This window comes from Coturnix japonica, chromosome 10 (assembly GCF_054131305.1).
Source record: "Coturnix japonica strain WE chromosome 10, WE-NBRP24, whole genome shotgun sequence".
Lineage (NCBI taxonomy): Eukaryota > Metazoa > Chordata > Aves > Galliformes > Phasianidae > Coturnix > Coturnix japonica.
The window spans coordinates 29,551,603-29,574,469 of NC_140672.1; the positions used below are offsets into that span (position 1 = coordinate 29,551,603).

General features: G+C 38.7%; 2 protein-coding genes across 3 annotated transcripts; both read right to left on the bottom strand.

Moving 5' to 3' along the window:
* Window positions 1-5,302: 5,302 nt before the first annotated feature.
* Window positions 5,303-12,672, bottom strand: LOC146759625 (kinesin-like protein KIF20B). 2 transcript variants are annotated; one of them, XM_085510316.1, is made up of 6 exons: window positions 11,081-12,672; window positions 10,502-10,640; window positions 9,661-9,783; window positions 9,101-9,262; window positions 7,235-7,354; window positions 5,303-5,730 (listed from the first exon to the last, which is right to left on the bottom strand). In XM_085510316.1, the coding sequence occupies exons 1-5, from the start codon at window positions 12,226-12,228 to the stop codon at window positions 7,340-7,342; spliced, it is 1,587 nt and encodes a 528-aa protein (XP_085366442.1). In that variant the 5' UTR covers window positions 12,229-12,672; the 3' UTR covers window positions 5,303-5,730; window positions 7,235-7,339. The 2 variants fall into 2 exon arrangements, 1 of the variants encoding a protein (XP_085366442.1); XR_014932326.1 differs by lacking the exons at window positions 9,101-9,262; window positions 9,661-9,783; window positions 10,502-10,640; window positions 11,081-12,672 and adding an exon at window positions 7,989-8,094.
* Window positions 12,673-20,249: 7,577 nt separating this feature from the next.
* On the bottom strand, window positions 20,250-22,829 carry LOC146759626 (obscurin-like). The gene is made up of 3 exons (XM_085510317.1): window positions 22,478-22,829; window positions 21,226-21,492; window positions 20,250-20,581 (listed from the first exon to the last, which is right to left on the bottom strand). The coding sequence occupies exons 1-3, from the start codon at window positions 22,788-22,790 to the stop codon at window positions 20,319-20,321; spliced, it is 843 nt and encodes a 280-aa protein (XP_085366443.1). The 5' UTR covers window positions 22,791-22,829; the 3' UTR covers window positions 20,250-20,318.
* Between the last annotated feature and the right edge of the window lie 38 nt (window positions 22,830-22,867).

The window sequence follows — 22,867 nt, forward strand, 5'->3', positions numbered from 1 at the left end:
GAAAGAGAAAAGCATTACAGAATTGGAAAAGGAGCCCTGTGTAGAAAGTGTTTTTTACAGCTAGCTGAGAAGTGTCGTAAACACGGTGCAGTTAATCAAGCAGCCATGCCACCTGCAAGGACAGTGAGATCAACAGGATGCCCTGGGATGGTGAGAAACTAACCATGGTTTTGTGAACTCGGCAAGGGAGTAACTTTCAGGATGATAACAACAAGCTGCAAAGATACTCGGGGATGGTATGTAATTGGGAACCAATGAAGAGCTCCACATTTGCAATATGTATGAGCTAATTATCCATATTATAAAGGTACACGCAGCCAAGGAATAAACGAGAATAGCTGATCATATGTCAATGACAGGTGTGGTCGTCTGCTTTTCTCCCGCCTTATGTGGATCGTCATTTTGAGGCTTCCCCAGTGCTCAAGGAACAGCCTATGGTTAATGTTTGGAATATGGCCACAGGACTTTGGGACTGTTCCCTACCACTGACAACTTGGGGTCGTGAATATGCTCGTATTTCCACAGGGACTGGCCCTATGTGGGTTCCAGCATGATATCTTCGGTCTCATCTGAAGGCAGAAAATAGCATCCAGCCTTCATAGTAATTGTAATTGTGTGTTTCCTACTTAGTGATATTGCTTTGTAACTTGCTGTGTTATAGATAATATTAGTAATAGTTTGACATAGTGTGTGATTTTCTGTTTTACCAATGCAGTCTCAAGATTTAGAGTTTAAGGCATTAGCTAGGATGTTGTGTGCTTCTTCTATTTTAGTAATAGATCAGATGTATATTAAACAGGATCTAATCAATGCTAGAATCTACAGGAATAGCTCTTTTAATGTTTTAGTACTGTTTGGTTATGATGTTATTAGCCTATTAATTAGCTTTTCTTAATTTGCAAAGACAAAACCTGGAAAGGAATCCCAGACAAAGAGATGACCCTGTATCATAGAATAGATACCTCTCTTACATCCAACTAATTGGGATTTTTGAAATATAACCATGCATGGTTTTAGACAAAAGTGCACGCTAATAGAACTAAATTTGATAGTTTATTCTGTTTTCCAAGCAGGTGTTCCACTTGGGCTCTATATCACGCACTGGCCATGCGGATATGGTGTACAACTGGAAGAAATACTTCAGACCCTGAATGCAGGAGAGAATCTGTGATGGGTGAGAGAGGAAATGTGCACCTTGAAGCAGGGGACGCCCTGCTGGCACTACCTGTCACATCCACCACCAACATGGCTTGCTGTTTCTCAAGGGTCAATAAGTAATAATGCCCCTAGTGATACTCTAGTACGTTTGTCCTCTAAAATTGGTTCTATTTGACATGCTACTTCATAAAATTGCACGATCATTAATCAATTATTAGCCCGGATAACTCAGTTGGTAGAGCATGGTTATGAGCATCTTAAAAGCATTTATTGCACAAATTTTAGTGGTCATTAAAATCAATATATCAGAGTATATGAAAATTGAAGACTTTTCCTGATCAGTTACAGATTAACACAATGGGACCCTCATGGATTTATTTTCAGGTTACAGAAACTTAGGTTGCAGTAGAAACATGTTTGTTAATTTTAGTGGGTTTAACAGTAATGTTGTTATGTTGTATTTGACTTGTCTCTTTTTTCACTTTTAGAGTATTGTCAATCGAGGCCTTGATTGAGTTATAATAGTTATGTTATTAATTTAAGTAGTGTTGCTATTCTATAGGCAGTATTGTAAGAAAAGTTCTACGGAGCGTCCGTCATGGATCCAGATGAGAAGTTCACAGAACAGCAGCTACGAAGCAGGATAAAACTACATGAGAACTGATTGAACAAATGAACTGAACTGCTTGTTAAATATGATTAATCGGTGGTTAAATCAAACCCTTTTTCAGCCTAAAAGAAAACGGGGGAAATGTAGAGAGTGTTTTTTACAGCTAGTTAGCTGAGAAGGGCCGTAAACACGGTGCAGATAAGCAAGCAGCCATAACACCTGCAAGGACAGCAAGAACAACAGGATGCCCTGGGATGGTGAGAAACTAGCCATGGTTCTGGGAACTCAGCAAGGGAGTAGCTTTCAGTTGATAACAACAAGCTGTTAAGATACTCGGGGATAGTATGTAATTGGGAACCAATGATGAGCTCCACTTTTGCAATATGTATGAGCTAATTATCCGTATTATAAAGGTACACGCAGCCAAGGAATAAATGAGATTTGCTGATCATATGTCAATGACAGGTGTGGTCGTCTGCTTTTCTCCCGCCGTTCTGCAACAAACACCTATATACAAATTTAAGAACACAACGGAGTAACTGTTACTGTTTATTAACAACCAGTTTTAATAATACGATAAAAGTATGTCCTGAGAAAGGGGAACAAACACGCTTCTTCAAGGTTTTTTAGCTGTTCTGGATCTCAGCCGTCGCTTGATGATCAGATGATCACTTTCCTTCTTTTGTTCCTCAGATTCCTGAAGAAAACATTTCAAAAGTTACTCATCTTTTCGCACAAGACCGACAAGCTCTTCTTGACCCACGCAAACATATTTCTTCCCCTAAATGGATTTCAGAATGGAATTTGCTTATTATATTTTATTCAGAAAACTATGGGATACCGAGATCATTTTAATGCAGCTTAATCACAAGGAACAAATATGGAGAATGTACAAAATCCTGTTTATCTTAAAAAAGCACACACGTCTGAGGAAAGCCTGAAGGCAGCTTTCATTTTGAAATACTTGTTTTCAAAAGAGTATTATAATACTTGTTTTGTGAAACATGAAGCGTTCAGAAAACATTTTTAGCCTCAATCCCTGTAGCTATGACTTGCCCAGAATTTCAGTTCTCGGTTCAGTTCCATGTTCTCAGAACTACAGTGAGAGAAGAAATTGTCTCATCTTCTTCATCCTCTAACAAAAAAAATAACATTTTGGTTTCTGCCCCTATCATTCGTCAAATCATCAAAAAATTCAGAGGGATATTACAGTATGGGCAAATGAGCACTATGCTGAACAGAAAAAGGACTGTAATATAATTAAAAGATGCAGTTCCAACAGAGCAAGAATGTTCTTAGCACAATAGCTGCCGACAGAGTCATGAAACTGGCACATCAGATCCTTTGCAAGTTGGCTTAGACAGGAGATCATAGTTTAAGCATACCTAAAAAGCTGTCTAAGTTGTGCTCTAGAAAAGCGTGTAGTAGAATAATTCCACTCCGACACACTGAAATTATCTATGATTCCAAATTAGAAGACATCTCCATGATTGCTACATCACCTACTTAGTAAACTGTAAGCCAGCCAAACACAGAGATCTTTGAGGACAAAATAAAACAGAACAGCAGGAAGACCAACAAGAATGACTTGGTAGAATAAAGAAATACCTCAGTACTTTCAACCTCCCCCTGCAAATAGATGAAACCTCCAGTCTGTTTGGACTCCTTAGTAGTTTATTTTAAGCCAAGACTACAGTATAATCGCTTACCGAAGAAGCAGGTATATCTAGAGGGCCAGAAACGACAGTTGAATACAGCTTCCTTTTGCATCGTTTTGGCTTGGTCTCTCCTTCTTCGAGACTTTCAGGTTCGTTTGATTTAGGAGAACTTACTGCTGACATCAGCTTCTTGGCTAGAAGAAATTTGTTTTGATACATAAACCAATCAACTTACTGGTTTTGTGAGTCTTTAAATCAATGAATGCAAAAAAGCTTCGTAACAAACTTGGTTTATAAATGACACATAAAATTTAAATGAAAATACTCAGAAATTGTATTTGTTCATCGAGGTTCTTTATTGCTTCTATAGCTGAAACTGTTTATAGCTTCAGGTATGGCAGCTTAAAGCATGCATTAAAATGGAGTATGAAAGACAATCATGGCTCAGAAGTCGCTGGAAGTCAGAAACTTCAGCAGGAGTAAAACAACAGGCCTAACTTTCGTGCTGACAGAAGCACAAGACAGAACCAACTTTCTCTGTATACTTGTAGGTTTTCACAAATGTAATAATGAATCTCTGAAGAGACAAATAAATGCATTTACTTCATAAATCAAAGGACAACTTAACATGGCAGACAAGTTCTCTAAGAACACATACATTAATAGCCTACAGCAGAAACAAGCCATTCTACAATGTCTAGAAAACATGGAATAAAACTTATTCTACACCAACCTTTAGAGTGTATAATAGAAGGAGAGCTTTGAATAAAATCTCCAACTTTTTGCAGTGTTTCATCCTTCTTTTTAGTCAGTCTTGAAGCATGTACTCGCTTTCTCAGGAAGTAGTCTTTTCCGGATTTCTGTTCAACAGAGATGTGAACATGTGAAACAAGAGCATTGTTTAAACTTCATTTTAGTTCAACGTTATTTTAAGTTGACATTTTGAGCTTTACTACTGACACCTCTGTTCATTCTGCTGATGATACCACAACGGCAAGTAATGTAGACAATTTTATACCTTTCAGGGAGTTGTCAAAATCTCAGCTATTTCAAGGCATACGTTTCTTAAAGTTTCTTAATAAGGCAGTAGTTTCTTTAAAAGTAGCTCCCAAGCTGTGGAGCTGTTTCTTACATAAGCTGTTCTAATTACATAAAATAAACAAACATACAAAACAGAAGACAACAGATGGGAAAAATCTACTACTCATACTCTGACCATGCCAAGGATACTGCTATCACATGTGAACATCTGTTTTTAATAACTGCCATGCATATTAATGATATGAACCTTAGTTTAATACAAGGGCTTCACTTACAAAAGCACACGATAATACACTAAAGCTTCTCTTCCCAACTATTCAGTGTGCAATATCCTTCCCTCCAAATCATTACACAGTACAGCCATTACACGCTCTGGGGACAGACTGACTTGCCCTTTGGTTAGCTTATGGAATTTAATAGGAAGAGCTCATAAGCATGTAAGATTCCCATTCAGGTATACACATAAGGATAAGACACTGCTTCTTTCGTGTGACCACACAATTACAGGAAGTCCCAAGCTAGCGTCAAAACTAGAACAAAAAACAACCATTTTCTCGTCACTTGCAGAGGGTGAATTAAAAGCCATGACAGATTTTGTATTTTTCGTGTTCTCACTTTTCACAAAATCCTGGGAAAATAAGACAAGTTTCAGCCATGATTCTTTTGGAAAGAACAATTGATGTCACAAAAGTGAACACTTTAAACACTTTTGCTAATAGTAGGGAAGTATCTGCTAGTGGTAACTATTCCACTGTAAATCAAATAATAAATAAGCATTCAATTATAAAAACAGGACATTAAGATATCAGTATTAGACATCTCATGATGTCTAAAAAGCTGATTTATGTCTACAGGTTTCAAAGAAAATACACAATGGAGTTAAGAGAAATTCCCTTCTCTTAAACCATTATCACTGAGCTTGGCTGTTAGTTTTGTTCATTAAAGCAGTTCATTGATTAAATTCTTCAACTGCTTTACTGAGGTAGAAATAGCATTTTTTTAATGCTTAAATGAGAATGGTAAAAAGGCATCAGATATTTTGTTTTTGGGTCTAGGTCATACCTCATCCATGTCATCACTTCTTTTCTTTTTTGCCTTAGGCATTTTCACTCCTAAAGGTATCATGCTGCCGTGCTGCTTTATCTCCGTCTTATGAGGTTGCAGAGGTGTCAGTGGGATTTCCAGCTCCGGTTTTGGGAACCGACTAGTTTTGCCATTTTCTGCGGACACTCCAGAAGAGTCGAGGACAGTTTCCAAATGCTCCTGATAGCACAGAAGAATTTTAAGTGCAAGTGTTAAGGTAGCCATGAGATTAAAAAGCTATAAAGCATCTGGAAAAGGATATGTAAGCATTCGATTTTCCTGCTGTAAGAACACTTGTAACAGAAGGAGTCTATTTCAGTTACAGCAGAGTTTTACCCCTCTTTCCTAGAACTTGTTACATTTAAAGTTATTTCCAATCTATGATCACAAAAAAAGTTCTCCATGTTAAACTGAGCCTGATACTTTACAAGTCATTTTTTCTCAAGGGCACAGACAACTACACTTTTTTTAAATAGAGAATGGTGGTAGAACTGACACGATTTTCTTCATCTCAACTCTGCTGCGTCAGAACTGGGCAGGAACAGGAGCATTTGATTCAAGTGTTCGATTAACTTCCAGCTTAATCTTAGGGAATTTGCCCTTCCTCTTCTACACTAGAGATGTTATTTACATAAGTAAGGTCCAGCTGGCAAGGTGCAAGCCCAGTACAAGTCATTAAAGAACTCCATTGCTATCTTTTCCCTGGAGAGAATACAGACATTCAAGCAATGACACCGTACTTAAGCTGAAGGCTATCATGTACCTGCTCATGGTCAAATGGCAGCAAATGCACAGCTAAGTGACAGGAAAATGTCAGTATGCATTTCCCCAGCAGCACTTACTGTCCACAATCCACCCAATCCTGTTTTTCTCAACAGGAACAACAAAGTCAGAACTGAGATCACCTGGACTCCTTCTCTATGGCAGGAATTCAGCTAGCATATCAAAAATGAGTTCAGATGCTGGTTGAACACATGGAAGACAGGCTGCTGGGGACATCAGAAAATGGTAGATGGCTGCTTCTACTGCTGCTAGTAACTAGCAAACTCCAGTGTCCCAAACACAGACTAGCAGCTTTTACTACTTACACTGTTCCGACCCCCTGAGGGGAGTCTTCTTCCTCTCAAAAAGTTACCAAAGATTGTAGAAAGACAAAAAGTAGTCAGAGCCACTTTATCAGGCTCTGCTAAGAATCTGAATGGAGTATCACCACCCACTGTATTTCCAAGAATTAAGTTGGTTAATAAATACTTTGTTTTTAAAATATATGTAACTGCTATTTTATGAAAGTTAGCAATTAAAAACTTATATAGGAATGATTAACATCATCTGCTAACAAAACAATGTCCAGAAATCCTGCAGAGGAAGAAAATAAGTTCAATTTGCTGTGCCCGTTTCAGTGGCTCCATGAATTTTTTCCAAGTAACTTATCTAATCATGAGCCACTTCATAAGCATTAACATGAGGAGAGTTTTCAACAGCACCTGACAAAAATTCATCACACAATTGTTTCAACAGCTTTTATTCCTATCAAAGGCTATAAAAACAGGTGATCTGATCACCTTGAAAGGGATAAATAAATTAAAACTTGGGAATTGTTTAGAGAACATGAGATCTTTTCCTACTCATTCCTTATCAAAAGCAATACAATCACAACATTTTCAGATCTGAGTTTCATACTAACCTCAGATTCATTTAATGAAGTGAGGCTCCTAGTACATCGACATGACAAATAATTGTCTTCAGCTTTGCATCTTAATGGAATACTTTCTCCAGTTTTAGTTTTGCTTTATTGTTTCCTAGGCTGTAAATATTTAAAAGGAGTAAAGATTAGGCCATGCATTAGACCTCCAAAATATCTCAAGTTTTCTAAAGTTACAGTGTAAAACCTCAAGCTCAGGCGCCACATGAACACGTAAGCTGAAACACAGCACAAGTGTGGGAAGGTAGTAACATCTATTCATTGTGTGATCTTCAGATACACCCTACTGGGTCTCACTAACAGTCTCAGGCAGTATTCTGCCTCCAAAAGAGAGAAAGCGAGACATTATTTAGGGACAAAATCTGTAACGCTGGTCGTTTTGTCATCCATTCCCCCCATACTCTGCACGCTCACAGCTGCTATGTTAGAACACCAAAGGCTAAACCTCTGCCTAATCTTCAGCATCCACATACGAATACATGGAAAACTGCATGGAAAAGTTCCATAATGTACACAGAGAGATGGTGTTCTAGTAAATAAAATATTTTTGAGAAGATGATAGCTCATGTTTGAGTGGAAGACAAAAAGAACCAACAAGTACTCATCACTGAATATGTAGTTAAAGGACTATATGCTAAGAAAAATGATTCCAGCTCCAGTATCTCCTAGGAAAACAGAAGAACAAAAAGGGGTTAACAAGATGTTAAGTACTGACTTTCTCTAAATATAATCATACCTTTTCATTTACAGAGTCATTCCTTCTACTTTGTCTTTCTTCAAGTAAAGGTATTTCTGGCAAACACTGAGGGCTACTGTGGTTAATGCGTTGTTTTAATTCCTTTATAAAGTCATCTTTGTCAGCCAGTTCTTTTCTTAACTCTTCTATCACAGTTGCATTATCCTAATAAACAGTAAAAACTGCTGAGTTGTGGGATTGGCAAAAGGAATTAACACACAAGCAGATTGCAATTACTTAGTAGCATCAGTTTTAGAATTGCAGGCTAGAACACTTAACTATTCAAGAACAGTAACATTTCACGGATTTGTACAGTCACTGTTACAAGTGCAGTAGTCACAGAATTGCCTGGGAAGTTGTAATACAATATATTTTGATTCTTCTATTTTACTTATGTGCTTCAGCCTTCATCTCTCTTAAGATATAATAACCCGAGCTTTCATTTGTTCCCAAATCCTCGGTACTGTGAGAAAGTCGGCAGTTGTAGGGGAAGTTTTGCTATGAGAACATCTTTCTTCTCAGAGAAAGTGAATCCAAACATTCTCAAAAGAGCACAACTCATTTAGTCTTCTGTTTAGCTTCTGAAATTCTATGCTACGGCTTAGATTGGCTATCCTGATTAAAAGCTGGATGTTGGAATAAGAAATGCAACTTCCACAGATCATCCCCCCTCTGCTTTTTGATGCTTCCCTTAATCTCTCTCCACGTCCCCTTCTGTCTTTTCATGCCATTGTAGATACTACCTCAGAGAAAGCAAAGAAAGTAAGAAACCTGAGACAGAACTACTGTCTGAGTATTGAGCCTAGCTTGGGATCCGGAAGTGCTGTGAATTATCAGAAAAAGCTACAGATGTCCAGTATGATTGTAGGATCATAAGCATCAAACTGACATCTGCTTATCTGAACTACTGAAAAAAATGAAATTTTAGTAATTAACAGAAATTCTGTTTCTGAAGAACAAAAATAAAAGCTGGTGCTTTTTTTGGTTAGTTGCACATGATGTCAATACGACAGTGTTCAAGAACAGAAGCACACCCAGAATACAAAGAGCAGGTACAGGAGTTATACAGAATTTATGGGTAGCTAATCAGGTAGGAGGAAAGGAGAGCTGACCTTGCTTGAATCCTTTAAGGCAGATTGTCTCAGTTCTGCTATTTCTGTCTCTTTTTGTATGGCATTAGAAGCCAAAGTTTTGAGCTGTTCTTCCAAAGCTTCTACTAACTGATCTCTCTCCTCACGCCACTTTTGAAGATTATGTTCCTTTTCCAACAGCTCCTATATTTCATGTTGAAAGAAAAGCATACACAGTAGAAGCAAGCAGATTTTTTAAGACAGCCTAGAATTAATAAGTTTTTCATATAGCATAAATAAGGACTCAAGCTGATAAAAAGAGTTTATGGTAAGACATTTCAATTAACGTATCGTGATGTCACTCAACAAGATCAGGTTATATGCATGTATTACATATGTATTTACTATGCAGATTATTGTATTTAAAGCAATCTGCCAGTGCTCTGTAGTGACTAATTATTTGAATATCTTTCATGGTCTACCGTTAATTTCAGTTGGCCACTTTCATTTTGCTCCAATTTTTTTTTTTTTTTTGACCTTTTTCCTGTTGCTTGGAAAACCTGCATCATTCATTTAATAAAAATTAAGAGCAAGAAAAATACCTGTTTAAGTTGTTGGATAGTATAGTCTTTAAAATCCAGCTCATCCTTAAGCTGGTTATTAATCCTTTCAAGTTCATCCATCCTGTTCCTGAGGGATTCCTCCACAGAACGCATCGTGGACACCTGTAATGTAAGCACAGCTCACGGTTCATTAAAAGACTTCTGTAATACAACCTGGCCAAATACTTCTTTGTTAAATAAAGAGGAATTCACAAACAAGTGCTGAGTAGGAAAACGACAGCAAGTGCAAGGTTACCAAGGAAGACATGAATTCATTTTTAAGCTTCAATTTTCCACCCCAATAAACTTTCAGACTAAGATCCTGCAAAACGGGTTTTAAGATATCTTCTTGTTTAATAGTGAAATTTTAACTATGAGCATCACTGACGCTGAAACTGAAGAAAAAAAAATACATGCTTATATTAAAGAGCCTCTGGAAATTAGTCTATTTCTCTTCAAGTAAATAGCATTCTTCTTCCCAGTTATCAGCGTTTTTTCACAAGACTTAGGTTTTAGGCTTTGGAGTTACCACGGATACCAATGGCAAGTCACCAGTAACTTAGAGATAATAACAAGTCCCCTCCAGAGGCAGATTAGCTATTCTCTTCACAAACCTTATTCCAGACTACCAACCAACTTTACTTTCCTCTGTTCATTATCTATGTGAAACCATGTTTTAACTTCTGGTCCCCTCTAGAGCTTCAATGGCAACTTTACCTAAGATTTGCTGCTAGCCACACTAGTGTGAAATTTCCAGCTTCATAGTTAAAGTTTGAGAAGTTTTAACAGCAGAAAGCCAAGCATAATCTTACAGAAAAAAATATCTCAGTTGACTACAAACCTCGCTTTGTACTTGCTGAATTTGTTTCTCGGCATCAGAATGTTTGTCTTTTAGATCTGCATACTCTTCTTCTTTCCCCTGCAAATCTTTTTTCAAATTCAGTACAAGGGCAGAACTCTCAGAAAGAATATTTTCTAGCCTTATGTTAAAAATAAAGACACAAAGAACATTACTGTTACACTTCTCATGGAAACAGCAATTACAGCTTCATCCATGCCCTGCCTGTTGGTTTCTATTTGTAAATAGACTCTTAAATCTATCTAGACCAGTGACAAGATTTAAACAATTACTTTTGAATTTCAGCTTGCTTCTCATAATCAGATGCTGAAGCAATAAATTATTCAGATGCTATTCTGAGGGATGTACAACAAACCCACCAGCAATCCCCATATTATTCTTTATTTCCTTGCACACTCCTGTTTTCCCTTGGAACTCAAGTAGCATACCAAAGCATCCTAAAGTAGTAGTTTGGCCATTGATAAGCATGCAGATGCATTAAGTCGAAGGGATGTTCCCATTAACTATTTTTAACTCTAGTTCATTCTCAAAGGGCTCTAAGTTAACTCAGTGGTTACTTACGATTCTATACGTTGCACTTTCTCCATTTCACTCTTTTCCTTTTCCCGAAGAGAATGTTTCATCTGCTCCAAGCTGTTTTTCAGCTGCATAACTTCTTGAATCAGATTTGCTTCATTGCTACTTAACTCTTCAAACTTTTTATCTGCATTAGCAGACTTCTCCTGCAGAGTTGCTGTAACTGTCTCTAGATTAACAATAATAGATTCTTTTTCTTTAAGTAATGCATTGAGTTTTGACACTTTGTCTTCCATTGTCTTGGAAGCCTCCAGGAGATATTCAAGCTCTCTTATTTTTACCTCACAGTTGGCAACTTCCTCCTGAAATTGTGCAATCACTCTCTGATCTTCTGCAGTCTTTTCTTCAAACTCCTGAGTTTTCTTTTCTATTTGCTCATGTAACTGATTCACAAGATCATCTTCCTGACTAGTGTGAGTTGTAATCTCACATAGCTTCATTACAAGTTGACGATTATGATATTCAGCATTATTCAGTCCCGCCTTTAGGTTTTCATTGTCTTGAAGCAGTGCTTTGATGTGCTGACTTTTTTGTGAGGAAACATCAACAATACTTCTGCATACTTCCCAAATCCTTTCAAGACTATAGTTAAAGGAGAGGTCCTGCACAAGATCTGAGATGGAAGAAGTCTGTGACTGAATGCATGCAGAACTAATTTGAGATGTCCCTGGCTCATCTTTTTCACAGTCTGAGGAATCCTTTACACTGACAAAGTCAGTACCGATGGCACGAAACTCTAAGTGACATTTGTATAATTCATCTAATTTGGTCCGCATTTTTTTTACTTGTGACACTTTATCAATTATACATTCTTTGGCAACTTCTATGTTGTTAGTTAGTTGGGCATTTTTGTCTTCTAGTGTCATATTTATAGATTTCTGTTCATCCAGTTCAGAAGCAATTTCCCGATAGTCAGCTTGACCCTGCAGAATTTGTTCACGGAGGGCATCAGCTGTTTCTTCAGAAAAAGAAAGCTGAATACGCAGGCTTGTTACCTGCTTACTGAAATCTTCTTTTCTATTTTTTTCTCTTCTGCATTGTTCTTCAAGCACAGTTAAATGATGTTCCAAGATTTCAGTTCTTTCCCTCAGTGCTAGTACTTCCTTTCGGTACGTGGAGCACTTTTGTTTCATGTGTTCAATTTTCTTTTGCTCTACAGTGTTCTTTTTCTTTCTCTCATTTACAACAACGGTAAAACAAACAAACAAACAAACAAAAAGGGAAAAGGAATGTAGCTCAGATTGATTAAAATCATTATTACATAGCAGTTCACAACACCAAGTAGCAACTTCTAAGTGAAAAACTGTCGTAATATGCAAGCCATACCCTCACATCACATAGTATTTGATACTAGTGAAGGAATTAAAGTCCTCTGAACACGTATTCAGGTGCCTCAGATTTCTATACAGAATTAACAGCAAAAGTTTTTCACTCTGGAAGAACACTTTTACCATGGCACTACTCAAACCTTCCACTCCACACCAGTAGAAAATCTAATTAGATTTAAGAAACATGGAAACGAGATAGATAATTCACAGCTATATTCTTTCTATCTTCCGTGCTTCAGCAATCCCTATAAGGCAGCCAGGAATCACTCCATCTACATCTAAATGGTAGATAAACAGTTCTCTAAGAAATTTCATTCCAACTCACAGTCCTCTTACTTTCAAAAGAAAGATAAAACCCTGGACAAGTTGATCACTTAAGTGTTGATATCTGTCTCTCTTATTCAGTTGATCTCTAAACAAAATATGAGGATTCCTACTTCTGTCCACACTTACTCTTTTGCATATAAAGTTCACTCATAAAGTTGTACAAATTTGCAGATTCAAGTTTCCATAAATATTCCATTAGCTTGGGGCTGTTTTTTTCTTTAACTGGTGAGCAATTAGCTAAAATCACATGCATTTTCTTTCTATCAAAAGCGACTTCTGCTGTATTTCATCATTGCTTTAGAATCCAGTTACGTCCATTCCATAATATGCATACTTTAAGTATTAAAAAAAAATAAATATAAGTCAAGACTTACTAGGGATTGGGTCACCACAACAATATATTCCATGGTGATTCTTGTACAGTGCTTTTATTACTACAACTACAGAAATGCAGAATTTTATAGCGCCCACGTGCAGCCTGCATTACATACAGATTCACATGTACTGCATGGAAACAGCCTCTTAACTCATCTAACGAGTTTTATATACAGCCCTCAACTGATTTAAAAGTCATACTGAAGAAACAGCAGTGGCATATTCCACCCCAAACCAGGTTTTGGTTTTGATTGCTGCTCCCAGCAACACTAGTGAGGGGAATATGATTTATAAGTAATCTAAACACTTTATGCTGAAAACAACAAGCAAGCACTAAAGCAACATAAATAAGACTAGGGAGAAGATGTGTAATGTTCAGTCTAGAAGCTCCTTACACAGGAAGTAGGGAAAAAGCATTATTACAGAGCATAGGAAACAAGACCTAAAAGCTCAGAGAATGGTGTAAATACCCTGAACTTGAAGCTGAGATAACCTAGCATCTCCTAAAACACTTTTGCTCGTGCTACTTATATAACTAATTCTACAAAAGAACCAGCACAACATACCTGTGCTCATTGTTCTACTGTGTATATTTAACATAGCTAAAGAATATATATTAAGCAGTTTTTGAAATTGGACGCTATTAATACTCACAAATAGAAGAAAATTTTAACATGATTGAATACTCAGTACTTCTAAACAGAAAACTTCATGCTGACATTGTGACTATCAGCTACCCATTTTAATTCCTATGTGGAGCATTGCTGTCATTAATTTTTAAATGAGAGCTTTGGTCATATGATTAGAACAAACCCACTACTATTTGGAGTATGGAGGAGTCCACATCCCTCCCTCAGTCTCTGGTAAGATGCTTATATGTGATGCCATTCAGTGGTCACATTAGGATTCAATATTTATGCCAAATAAAGGCAGCAGGGACAAATCATCCAAGAACAGCATCTCATCCAAAGAAGGCCTTGACTTTCTCCCTTGCACATATTTTGCAAGAGGAATACAAGAAAGGAAGGGAATACAGCTAAGTTTTAGATTTTCCCTTCTACATTTTATATGCCTTCCGTAATTCTAGGAACACTGATGCTCAGCTGTGCCCAGAAGTGAAGTTAAATGCATCAGAGCTTATCCAAACCATTTTGCTCAAATATTGCCCATGAGCGAGCAATTAGCAGGTCGTCAACAATTTTGATAGTTGCTTTAGGAAAAACAAAATAAACAAACAAAAAAAAGCACTTGAACAGCTGATGCTACTCAGAAGATCAGCAACAGCAGTTGAAATAATCCTAAAGAAACTGCTTTAAAACTATTACCAAATCTGCAAGTGCATCAACAGATGAGGAAAAAGCAGCAAAAAGGAAAAAAATAGTGCAAAAAACTTTTATTCTTAAGCATTCAAAAATGAACAGCATAGGACCTTCTGAAAAAGGGATATTTACATAACAGTTACTTCTATTTACAGTTTAACACAGTGGCTTTTCTCCTTATACCATAAGGTACGCGCTTCACAGCCTTTTGCTTCCTATTCGGAATAGGAAGCAATTTATTGTTTTGGAAGACACCCTGTTCAACGATGGAAGAAACTGTACCTTTCTTTGGAGGTGGCTCTTCCACAGTAGGCTTATCCTCGTCAGTACTGTGCTTTCTTCCCACTTCCAACTCAGTTTTCTCTTGTTTCAGTGCTTTAACTGAAAGCACTGAAAATTGGCTGCTTTCAGTTCCTTTATTAGTGTTCTCTTCTGCCGGTTCTGCTTTAATGGTAGTTAAATGGTAGGTAGTCTTTTCCTGTATTGATATAAGATCAGTTACATTGAAGCTTAACAAAAGGAGCACTTAAGTCTCAGTAATCTTCTGTAGGCAAATATTTACACAAAACCATACAGCTAAAATATTTACCCGGTGACTCTATAGACATCAGTTACAAATCTCAATAGCAGACAGAACAAGTACACCTTCAGATAATGACAAGTGCAATACTCGGTAGAGTATACAAGGGAAAGCAAGAGCCTAGCAGGTTACAAAGTAAAAGACTTGCACACAATCAAGAGTTTACCAGTTTATCAAAGAATTTCCTGTTTCCAAGAAGTCAACAAAATTACAAACATGGTCAAAGAGCAAACGGTCAGCTCTCATACAAGTTCATCACATCACGCTTCTGCTAAGCTGCTAAAATCACTTTCATCGTGACAGATATAATCCAACCTTAAAGCTTAGTCAGCTCTGTCACGCATATTTTAGATTGTGTCCTTGACCACAAGTGAAGCTTCCTTACTTACAAGATGACGATTGTTAAGCCATGCTGGCACTGCCAAGGACTGATTATTCATCTTTAGTAGCTTATGAAAAGAAAAGCCTCAGAAGTGTTCAGGCCACACAATCTCACAGATAGAGTTGGAGCCTTGTTCTTGGAAGAAGTAATAGGTGAGGACATGACTACTCATCACAGTCAGCTTTAATACCATGGAAATACTAAGTTGCAGTGATGCAGACAGTCAAAGACTAAGAAGGGTCAAGTTGCTAAGCTTACAAGGTTAGAGATCTGAGTGACAGAATTAACTATAAATGTTTTCAGAGCTACTTCAGGCTACCAAACATCAAAAAATGAACAAAAACCACCAGAAGTGGTATGCACACATACTTAATCAAGCTAGTCTTCACATATTCAGTAGCTCGCAGTACATTAGTCAGGATAAAGTTTTATGGACTGCATAGAACGTGGAGATATCCTGAGCATTCATAGCATTTTAAGCTACCACAAGTTGGTATTAAAACAATTTTACACAACATCTTCTTGATAAAGTTACCTCAGTTGCTTCTTTAAGTTGCTCAACAGACTCATCCAATTTAATCATCTGCATTTCAAAGTCTGTAACACACAGAAAAGGTTGTATTACATAAGTAGCCAATAGATAGTTTATTAAGTAATCAATTTTTCCAGATATTCTAATGTTTAGGTAGCTTTTGAACAGATTCATTAATTTGCATGTGATCTTCACTTATTGGGAGTGATTCAAAAGTTTTCTATATTTCTTGGAACGAAAACATTGCATCAACAAGACATAAAGAAGAGATTACAATATAAAAGTAAAAATCAAGATATAGACATTTAACCCCATACTTACGAAAGCGTAAAGCTGCTAGTTGCAGTTTAAAGGAGAGGGGGAAAAAAGAAAAGAAATAACCAAAAACCGTGGAATTGCTGAACCTGAATATACACAAGGAACAAACTATCACTTATCTACAGGCTATGGTTCCAAAGGTAGAACATCTCCTCTAATTCCTACTCAAACTGGTTATTTCTCTTTTAGATTAATGAACTATTTCTGTCTTCTACCTTTCACATCACATAACTCACCTTTGTTCTTCTGCATCAGCTCTTCTTCAGTTTTAAGTAGTTTGCTGTTTTTCTCTGTCAGCTCTTCTTTGGTCTCCATCAGTTCAAAGTTAGTTTTCTCCAGCTGCTTTTCAAACCAGCCAATATCTTCCTTCGGGTCCTCCAGGGATACAATGGAACTATGTGCTGCCTCAGCTTGCTCTTTAATATCCATGACATCATAATGCACAGAATCAAGAATGCCCTCAGGATCAACACAGGTGTCAGGCACTATGCTATGTTCTCCACCCTGAAACGTAATTTATAATCAGTTAAAACTGGTGAATAGCTGACTACATAATAGCTGTTATTTCTACACATAGTCTGGATAGCCACTATGAAGACAGCCATACAAGAAGTTTTTAATTTCAGCTTCAAAACCCACCTCACAAATTCACATACAACACGACAGTGATTCGTATGGGGGGAAGATAAGTGGCATTCTAGTAACAGCTAATTTATTTTATAGTATTTGATGACCACACTCCCCCCTTTTTTTTTTTTTTTTTTTTTCTTAATATTACCCCAGATTGATCTCCTTCAAATTTAACGTACAAGTTCGGACTCCCCTTTTCTTTGTATACAGCGTAAATTTTCATTTTGTGTTGCAGAAACAAGGAAAATGCCCAAATTCCCAAAGCTTTCTGAAACTGTTCTTAAGGCTCAGCAACTATTCCTGCTAGATGAAGAATAGATGTATCTTGCTCATCATACAGCAACACAGCATGCACTTCTTTGTAAACAGCCTTGTGTTTCTATAAGATGTGCCCATAACATTTAAATAGTAAAAAGGAAAATATTTAAGGAAAAAAAAAGGAAAATATTTAAGAAAAAAAAAAGAAAAATACCAGGGTGTCATGGTTTAATAATTTTGTAATTTTGCTATCAGTATTCCACATCATAACATCATATAAAGCATGAATAATTTTACTGCTCCCGAACACTTGCAGTATATTGATGATGTTGTCGTGTGGGGCCATACAGCAGCAGAGATTTTCAAGAAAAGAAAACAGATAATCCAAATTCTTTTGCAAGATGGTTTTGCCATTAAGCGCAGCAAGGTGAAGGGGTCTGCCCAGGAAATCCAGTTCTTAGGTGTAAAATGGCCAGATGGGCATCGACACATCCCAGCAGATGTGATTGAAAAAATCACTGCTATGTCTCCTCCCACCAACAAGACAGAGACCCAATCTTTTCTGGGAGTAGTGGGCTTTTGGAGAATGCATGTCCCAAACTACAGCCACATAGTGAGCCCCCTCTATCAGGTAACACGGAAGAAGAATAATTTCTCATGGGGTCCTGAGCAGCAGCAGGCTTTTGAGCAGAGAAAACAAGAGATAGCCCGTGCCGTGGCCTTGGGGTCAGTACGGACGGGACAGGATGTAAAGAACATCCTCTACACTGCTGCTGGAGAGAAAGGTCCCACTTGGAGTTTGTGGCAAAGAGCTTTAGGAGAAACCCAAGGCCAACCCCTGGGACTTTTGAGTCGAGCATATAAATGGTCTGAGGAGCGCTACACTCCAACTGAGAAGGTGATCTTAGCCATGTACGAGGGGGTTTGGGCTGCTTCTGAAGTAGTTGGGACAGAGGTTCAGCTCCTTCTAGCACCTCGCTTGCCTGTGGCCCCCCTGTCACGGACACAGGTAGATTTTTGTTTAAACCATGACAACTACCCAGAATGCAGCATAAGGGAATTTTTGCCTAGAACTCCGGAGGACTATTTGTAACTCAGAAAGGTCAGAGATAGAAAGTTCACACTGATTTCTGGGTCACCAGCCTCACAGCATTTTTGGTTTTTAAATGATACATAAAGTTCTCAATGGCACTGCTCTAGTCGGTAGTTCTTTCCCTTTCCGTGCAGCTTGCTCTGTGCATGGCTTGTGAACCGCTATTCAGGTCAGACAGCTGCAGCCCCAAAGACCTGCCATAAATGTACAAATTCTACCAGGATAATGGCTTGGTAGTGGAGAAACAGGATGCGCAGTCATATGGCTCTCACACATACCTTGTACAACCAGCTTGGCTCTGGACTGGGCATCACCAATGTCACAGGTGTACACGTCACTGTCACTTTTCTCCAGATTTTTTATGCACAGCTGCAGGTCTCGTCCTTTCTGTGCCCTCTTGTATTTCCTGCCAGGCCTGAGCTCAGCAATGCCTTTCCTCCATATGACGAAGGATGCGGCTTTCTCGCTCTGACATGTAAAAAGTGCACTTCCACTTTCTTCAATTTTCACATCTGAAAGTTCCTTGATAAAGTAATTAGGTTTTTCTGGAAGGAAAAAAAAAAGGATGAGGGTGTAGGACAAAGGGATTTGTTACCACAACAAGTCCCAAGCATACAGAGGTGTCCTGAATCTCCTTTGCCCTCATTTCAGAATATCACATAGAGATGCAAAGAGTCTAAGAAGACCACAGAGTCCACCCATTTACATAGGTTTGATAATTCCAGTAGATATCTGGAAAGTTCAATACCATTATACATGCGCTGGTAGGATCTCATCTGATAAACTGCATATAGTTTTTATTACACATATTCAATATAGACTAATTCAGATTGCCATCTTTTCGTGGCTCACTAACACCCAAGATCATAGAATCATAGAATGATCACAGAATCATAGAGTGGCCTGAGTAGAAAAGGACCTCAAAGATCATCTAGTTTCAAACCCCCTGCCAAGGGGTCACCAACCACCAGACCAGGCTGCCCAGATCCACATCACACTGGAGAATCATTCAGTTTCCAGATTATTTTAAGGAAAAGATTTTAATCCATCATATTTTCTGAAAACTAAGAATTGATCCTGCTCAAGGAAACAGAAGAGAAAAACATCACCCACAGGCTGCAGATATTTACCTCGACTTCTCTACATGCCATCCCCAGTGTGCTTTTCAACTCACCTTGCACAGTGACCCTGGCTTTTGTTATGGAGTCCTCTGTCTCACAGGGGTACTCCCCACTGTCCTTGGCAGTAGAGTCATGGATGATCAGAATGGCCCCACTTCCCTCCTGCTGCAAGTCGTACTTCTGGCTTTTTCTGATTGCTTTGCCATCCTTGTACCACCTGATGTTCACATCAGGCTTCGACAGCTCACAGCTCAGGCTGATGTCCTGTCCTGCTGCTGCTGTCTTATCCTCCAGCTGTTTTGAAACCTCAGTAGGTTTTCATGGAAGAAAACATTGCTTTTTGAGTAACATACACTTAGGGTAGGATGCCTCTCTCAAAATACATGCATCTACATGCTGGAGATAAGTTAGAGAGGCACTTGCAACAGACGCCATCCTACAGCCAGCAGTAATCTGCAAAGTACAGACAATAGAATTCCAGGCAGCATTTATTCTCTCTTAAATCTACCCAATTGAGGATGATGAACCATGTCTGAAAACTGCCTCTTTCTTCTCTCCACTCATCACACTGGGAGCCTCGGATGATGCTCTCAGATGCACATGCTCTAGATAGGAATTTGTTGTACAGCTAGATGATGTGAAGGCCATCCCTTCAGCTTATACTTAGAGGATATTTGCTCCCACAGTTCCCTCAACAGAGCATTCCTGATTTACTGTTAATGGAACAAGCTGTAGTGAGATGCCCATTTCCAACACTACCCCAGTGCTTTGGGTAGTTCTCACATTTGTGTCAAATGGTTCCTCCTTTTACTTATTTTTAAGAGAAATTCTCAGTGCTTCAAGGTTCAAGTAGAAGGTTGCTATTCACTTTAACCATATTATGAGTTAGCTCTCACGACAATCTTATCAGAAGACAGTTGAAGGAATCAGACCCCAGAATCTCTCCCATCTCATTGCTTTTCACAGAGAGGCTTTGGAGGTTAGACCACGGGCAGTAAAAACGACTTCCCCAGCGTCAGTAGGAGTCACACTTTTGATAATGAGAGTATATTTCCGACTCACGTTAGAAGCTTTAAATCGCCCACCATTTTCCACTCTGCTTCCATTCAGTGTCCAGTTGAACTCATCAATGCTTTCATGGGACAGAATGCATTCAAAAGTACAATCTTCTCCCTCCTGGATTTCAGTGGTTTTCAGCCGTTTGGTAATGCCACTATTCAGCTCTGGAAGGTAAGAGATACGTTAGTATGAGGTTTATATGTAGAAAAGGCATTTGTGACTGACATGAGTAGCAGCACTGGTGTTTTAACTCAGGATTTGCAGAACATGGCTGTGTTCCTTACTGATGTATTCTCTAAGACATTCTCCACTCAGAATTACCAGAAAGCTATTTAAAAAAAGAGACGTGAATCTCTTGGCTTTGCTCTGGAAGAACTACAATTAGAGCAGCTCAGTCCATGGAGCAGAATGAAGATTCAATGAGCTACAGAGGGAACAACCTAACAGAGAGGACAACTCTAGGATGCTGCGTGAGAAAAAGGGTTTTGCCTATGACAAGAAATTAAATGTTTCTATTAGCTAATTTGTTACCATCCTACCCCTACTGGTGTTCAAACCATTTCTCCATTTTAGGGAAATTTAGAAAGGAAACATTTCCAGGACATTCTTGACGTGTTTGGTGATTTTCATGGCAAAATGAGATACATTTACATCAAAAGCAATGGGAATTTTCCAGACATCACTGCGCTAAATTGCAGTAATACACTTCTATTGTAGAAACTAGTAAGGCTCGTGGGGGAATATGTGTAAGACATAGTGACCACACTGAATGTGCTTTCAGCACTCCTTTACTTTCCACAGTACTTACCCTGAATGCCGACCTTTGACTTGGCATCATCAGTGCCAATATCACAGGTATAGAAACCTGCATCTGACTTCTCGAGGTCATGGATAAGGGGACATAGGGTCTTCCCAGACTGTACCAGCTCATACTTGTTGCCAGAAGCGAGCACAACACCGTCCTTTTTCCACACTGGTTTGACCTTCTCTTTAGAGACTTCGCATTCCAATTTAATCACACCCCGCTCCTCACCAAAAACATCATCCAAGGACTTCATGAAGACAGCAGGCTTCTCTGCAATTAAACAGGCAAAACAGAACAACGTGATAGAGAAGTTGAGACATTTCCAGTTGCTTTCAGATTTTTAAATAGGGATCAATAAATCTTTACCAGTACTGACGACACCAAGATAGAACCTAAAGCGATTTCATGTCCGTTGACTGAATGCACTTTATGGAATTCTGAACTAATCAGGAGGAGAATACAGGGAACAGGAGGGACAGCCTGCATTGCCGTGGGTGGGACTGATATCATATGAAGTAATTGGGATGCAGCTCTTCTAAAGCTGGAGAGCTGGCATTGCCCTCACATGGAGCAGAGCTCATACAGCAGGCCTCAGGATTAAGAGGATGAGCTGCTGAACAATTTTGATTTTCCTGTTTTATTGACTCCTTTTATCTATCTTCTATTTCACACATCAGATGTTTATAATGGGGAAAAAACACCCACCAAATGCAAAAGAAAGGAGAAAAATGAAATCCTTCAAACTCTGGAGTGCATAGAGTAAAAGAGCTTAATTGCTGGGGAGATCAGATTAGAATCATAGTATCCTTAGAATTGGAAGAGACCCTTAAAGGCCATCTAGCCCAGCTCCCCTGCAATAAACAGGGACATTCACAGCTAGATCAGGTTACTCACAGCCTGGTCATTAGTCATCCCAGAGGCAAAACACACACTGAATGAGCTCTCCCTGCAGTCATAAATACTTGGATACAACAGCATTGACACTGCATGGCACTGAAGCAGTAAAAGAAACTGCTCTTGTAACTCTTCTTGTGTTAAGGAAAATGATGATAAAAAGCAATGGAATGCTATGGCAGGACACCAAAACCATCCTCCTTCGTTGATATCTGCTGCAATGGAACCTTCCACTGGAAGAAAGCCCCTGATGTCTTGTCACCCCAGAGAGGTGAGCTTTAGAAGCAGGACTGCTGCACAATAGAATGAACTGGGGCTCCTTAGCATCTCTTATATCCAGGAGGGGTGTGATCAGACCCACCTATCACCTTCAGGCACGTGCTTTCTGACACCTTGTCTGACTTCACTGTCACTGTGCCAGCATCCTCAGGCTTAACCTGCTTCATTGTCAGTTTGCAGCAATTGCCAACGTTCTTGATGTCATTGTAATTGTTGGTGTAAAGGAGGTTGTCATTCAGGAACCATTCCATGTCCTCGTCATCATGGGACAGCTCGCAGGAGAAGACAGCAGAGCTCTCTTCTTCAATTTCTACATCCTGCAAGTGCTTCGTTACTTCTACATTGCGGGCTGTGGGGAAACAAGGTGAACTGTTACCACTGTTACTATAAATCATACTGGGATGTGGTAGAATGGTTGGACTAGACGATCTTTGTGTAGTATTCTCAGTGAAGATTATACATTTATAAAGTT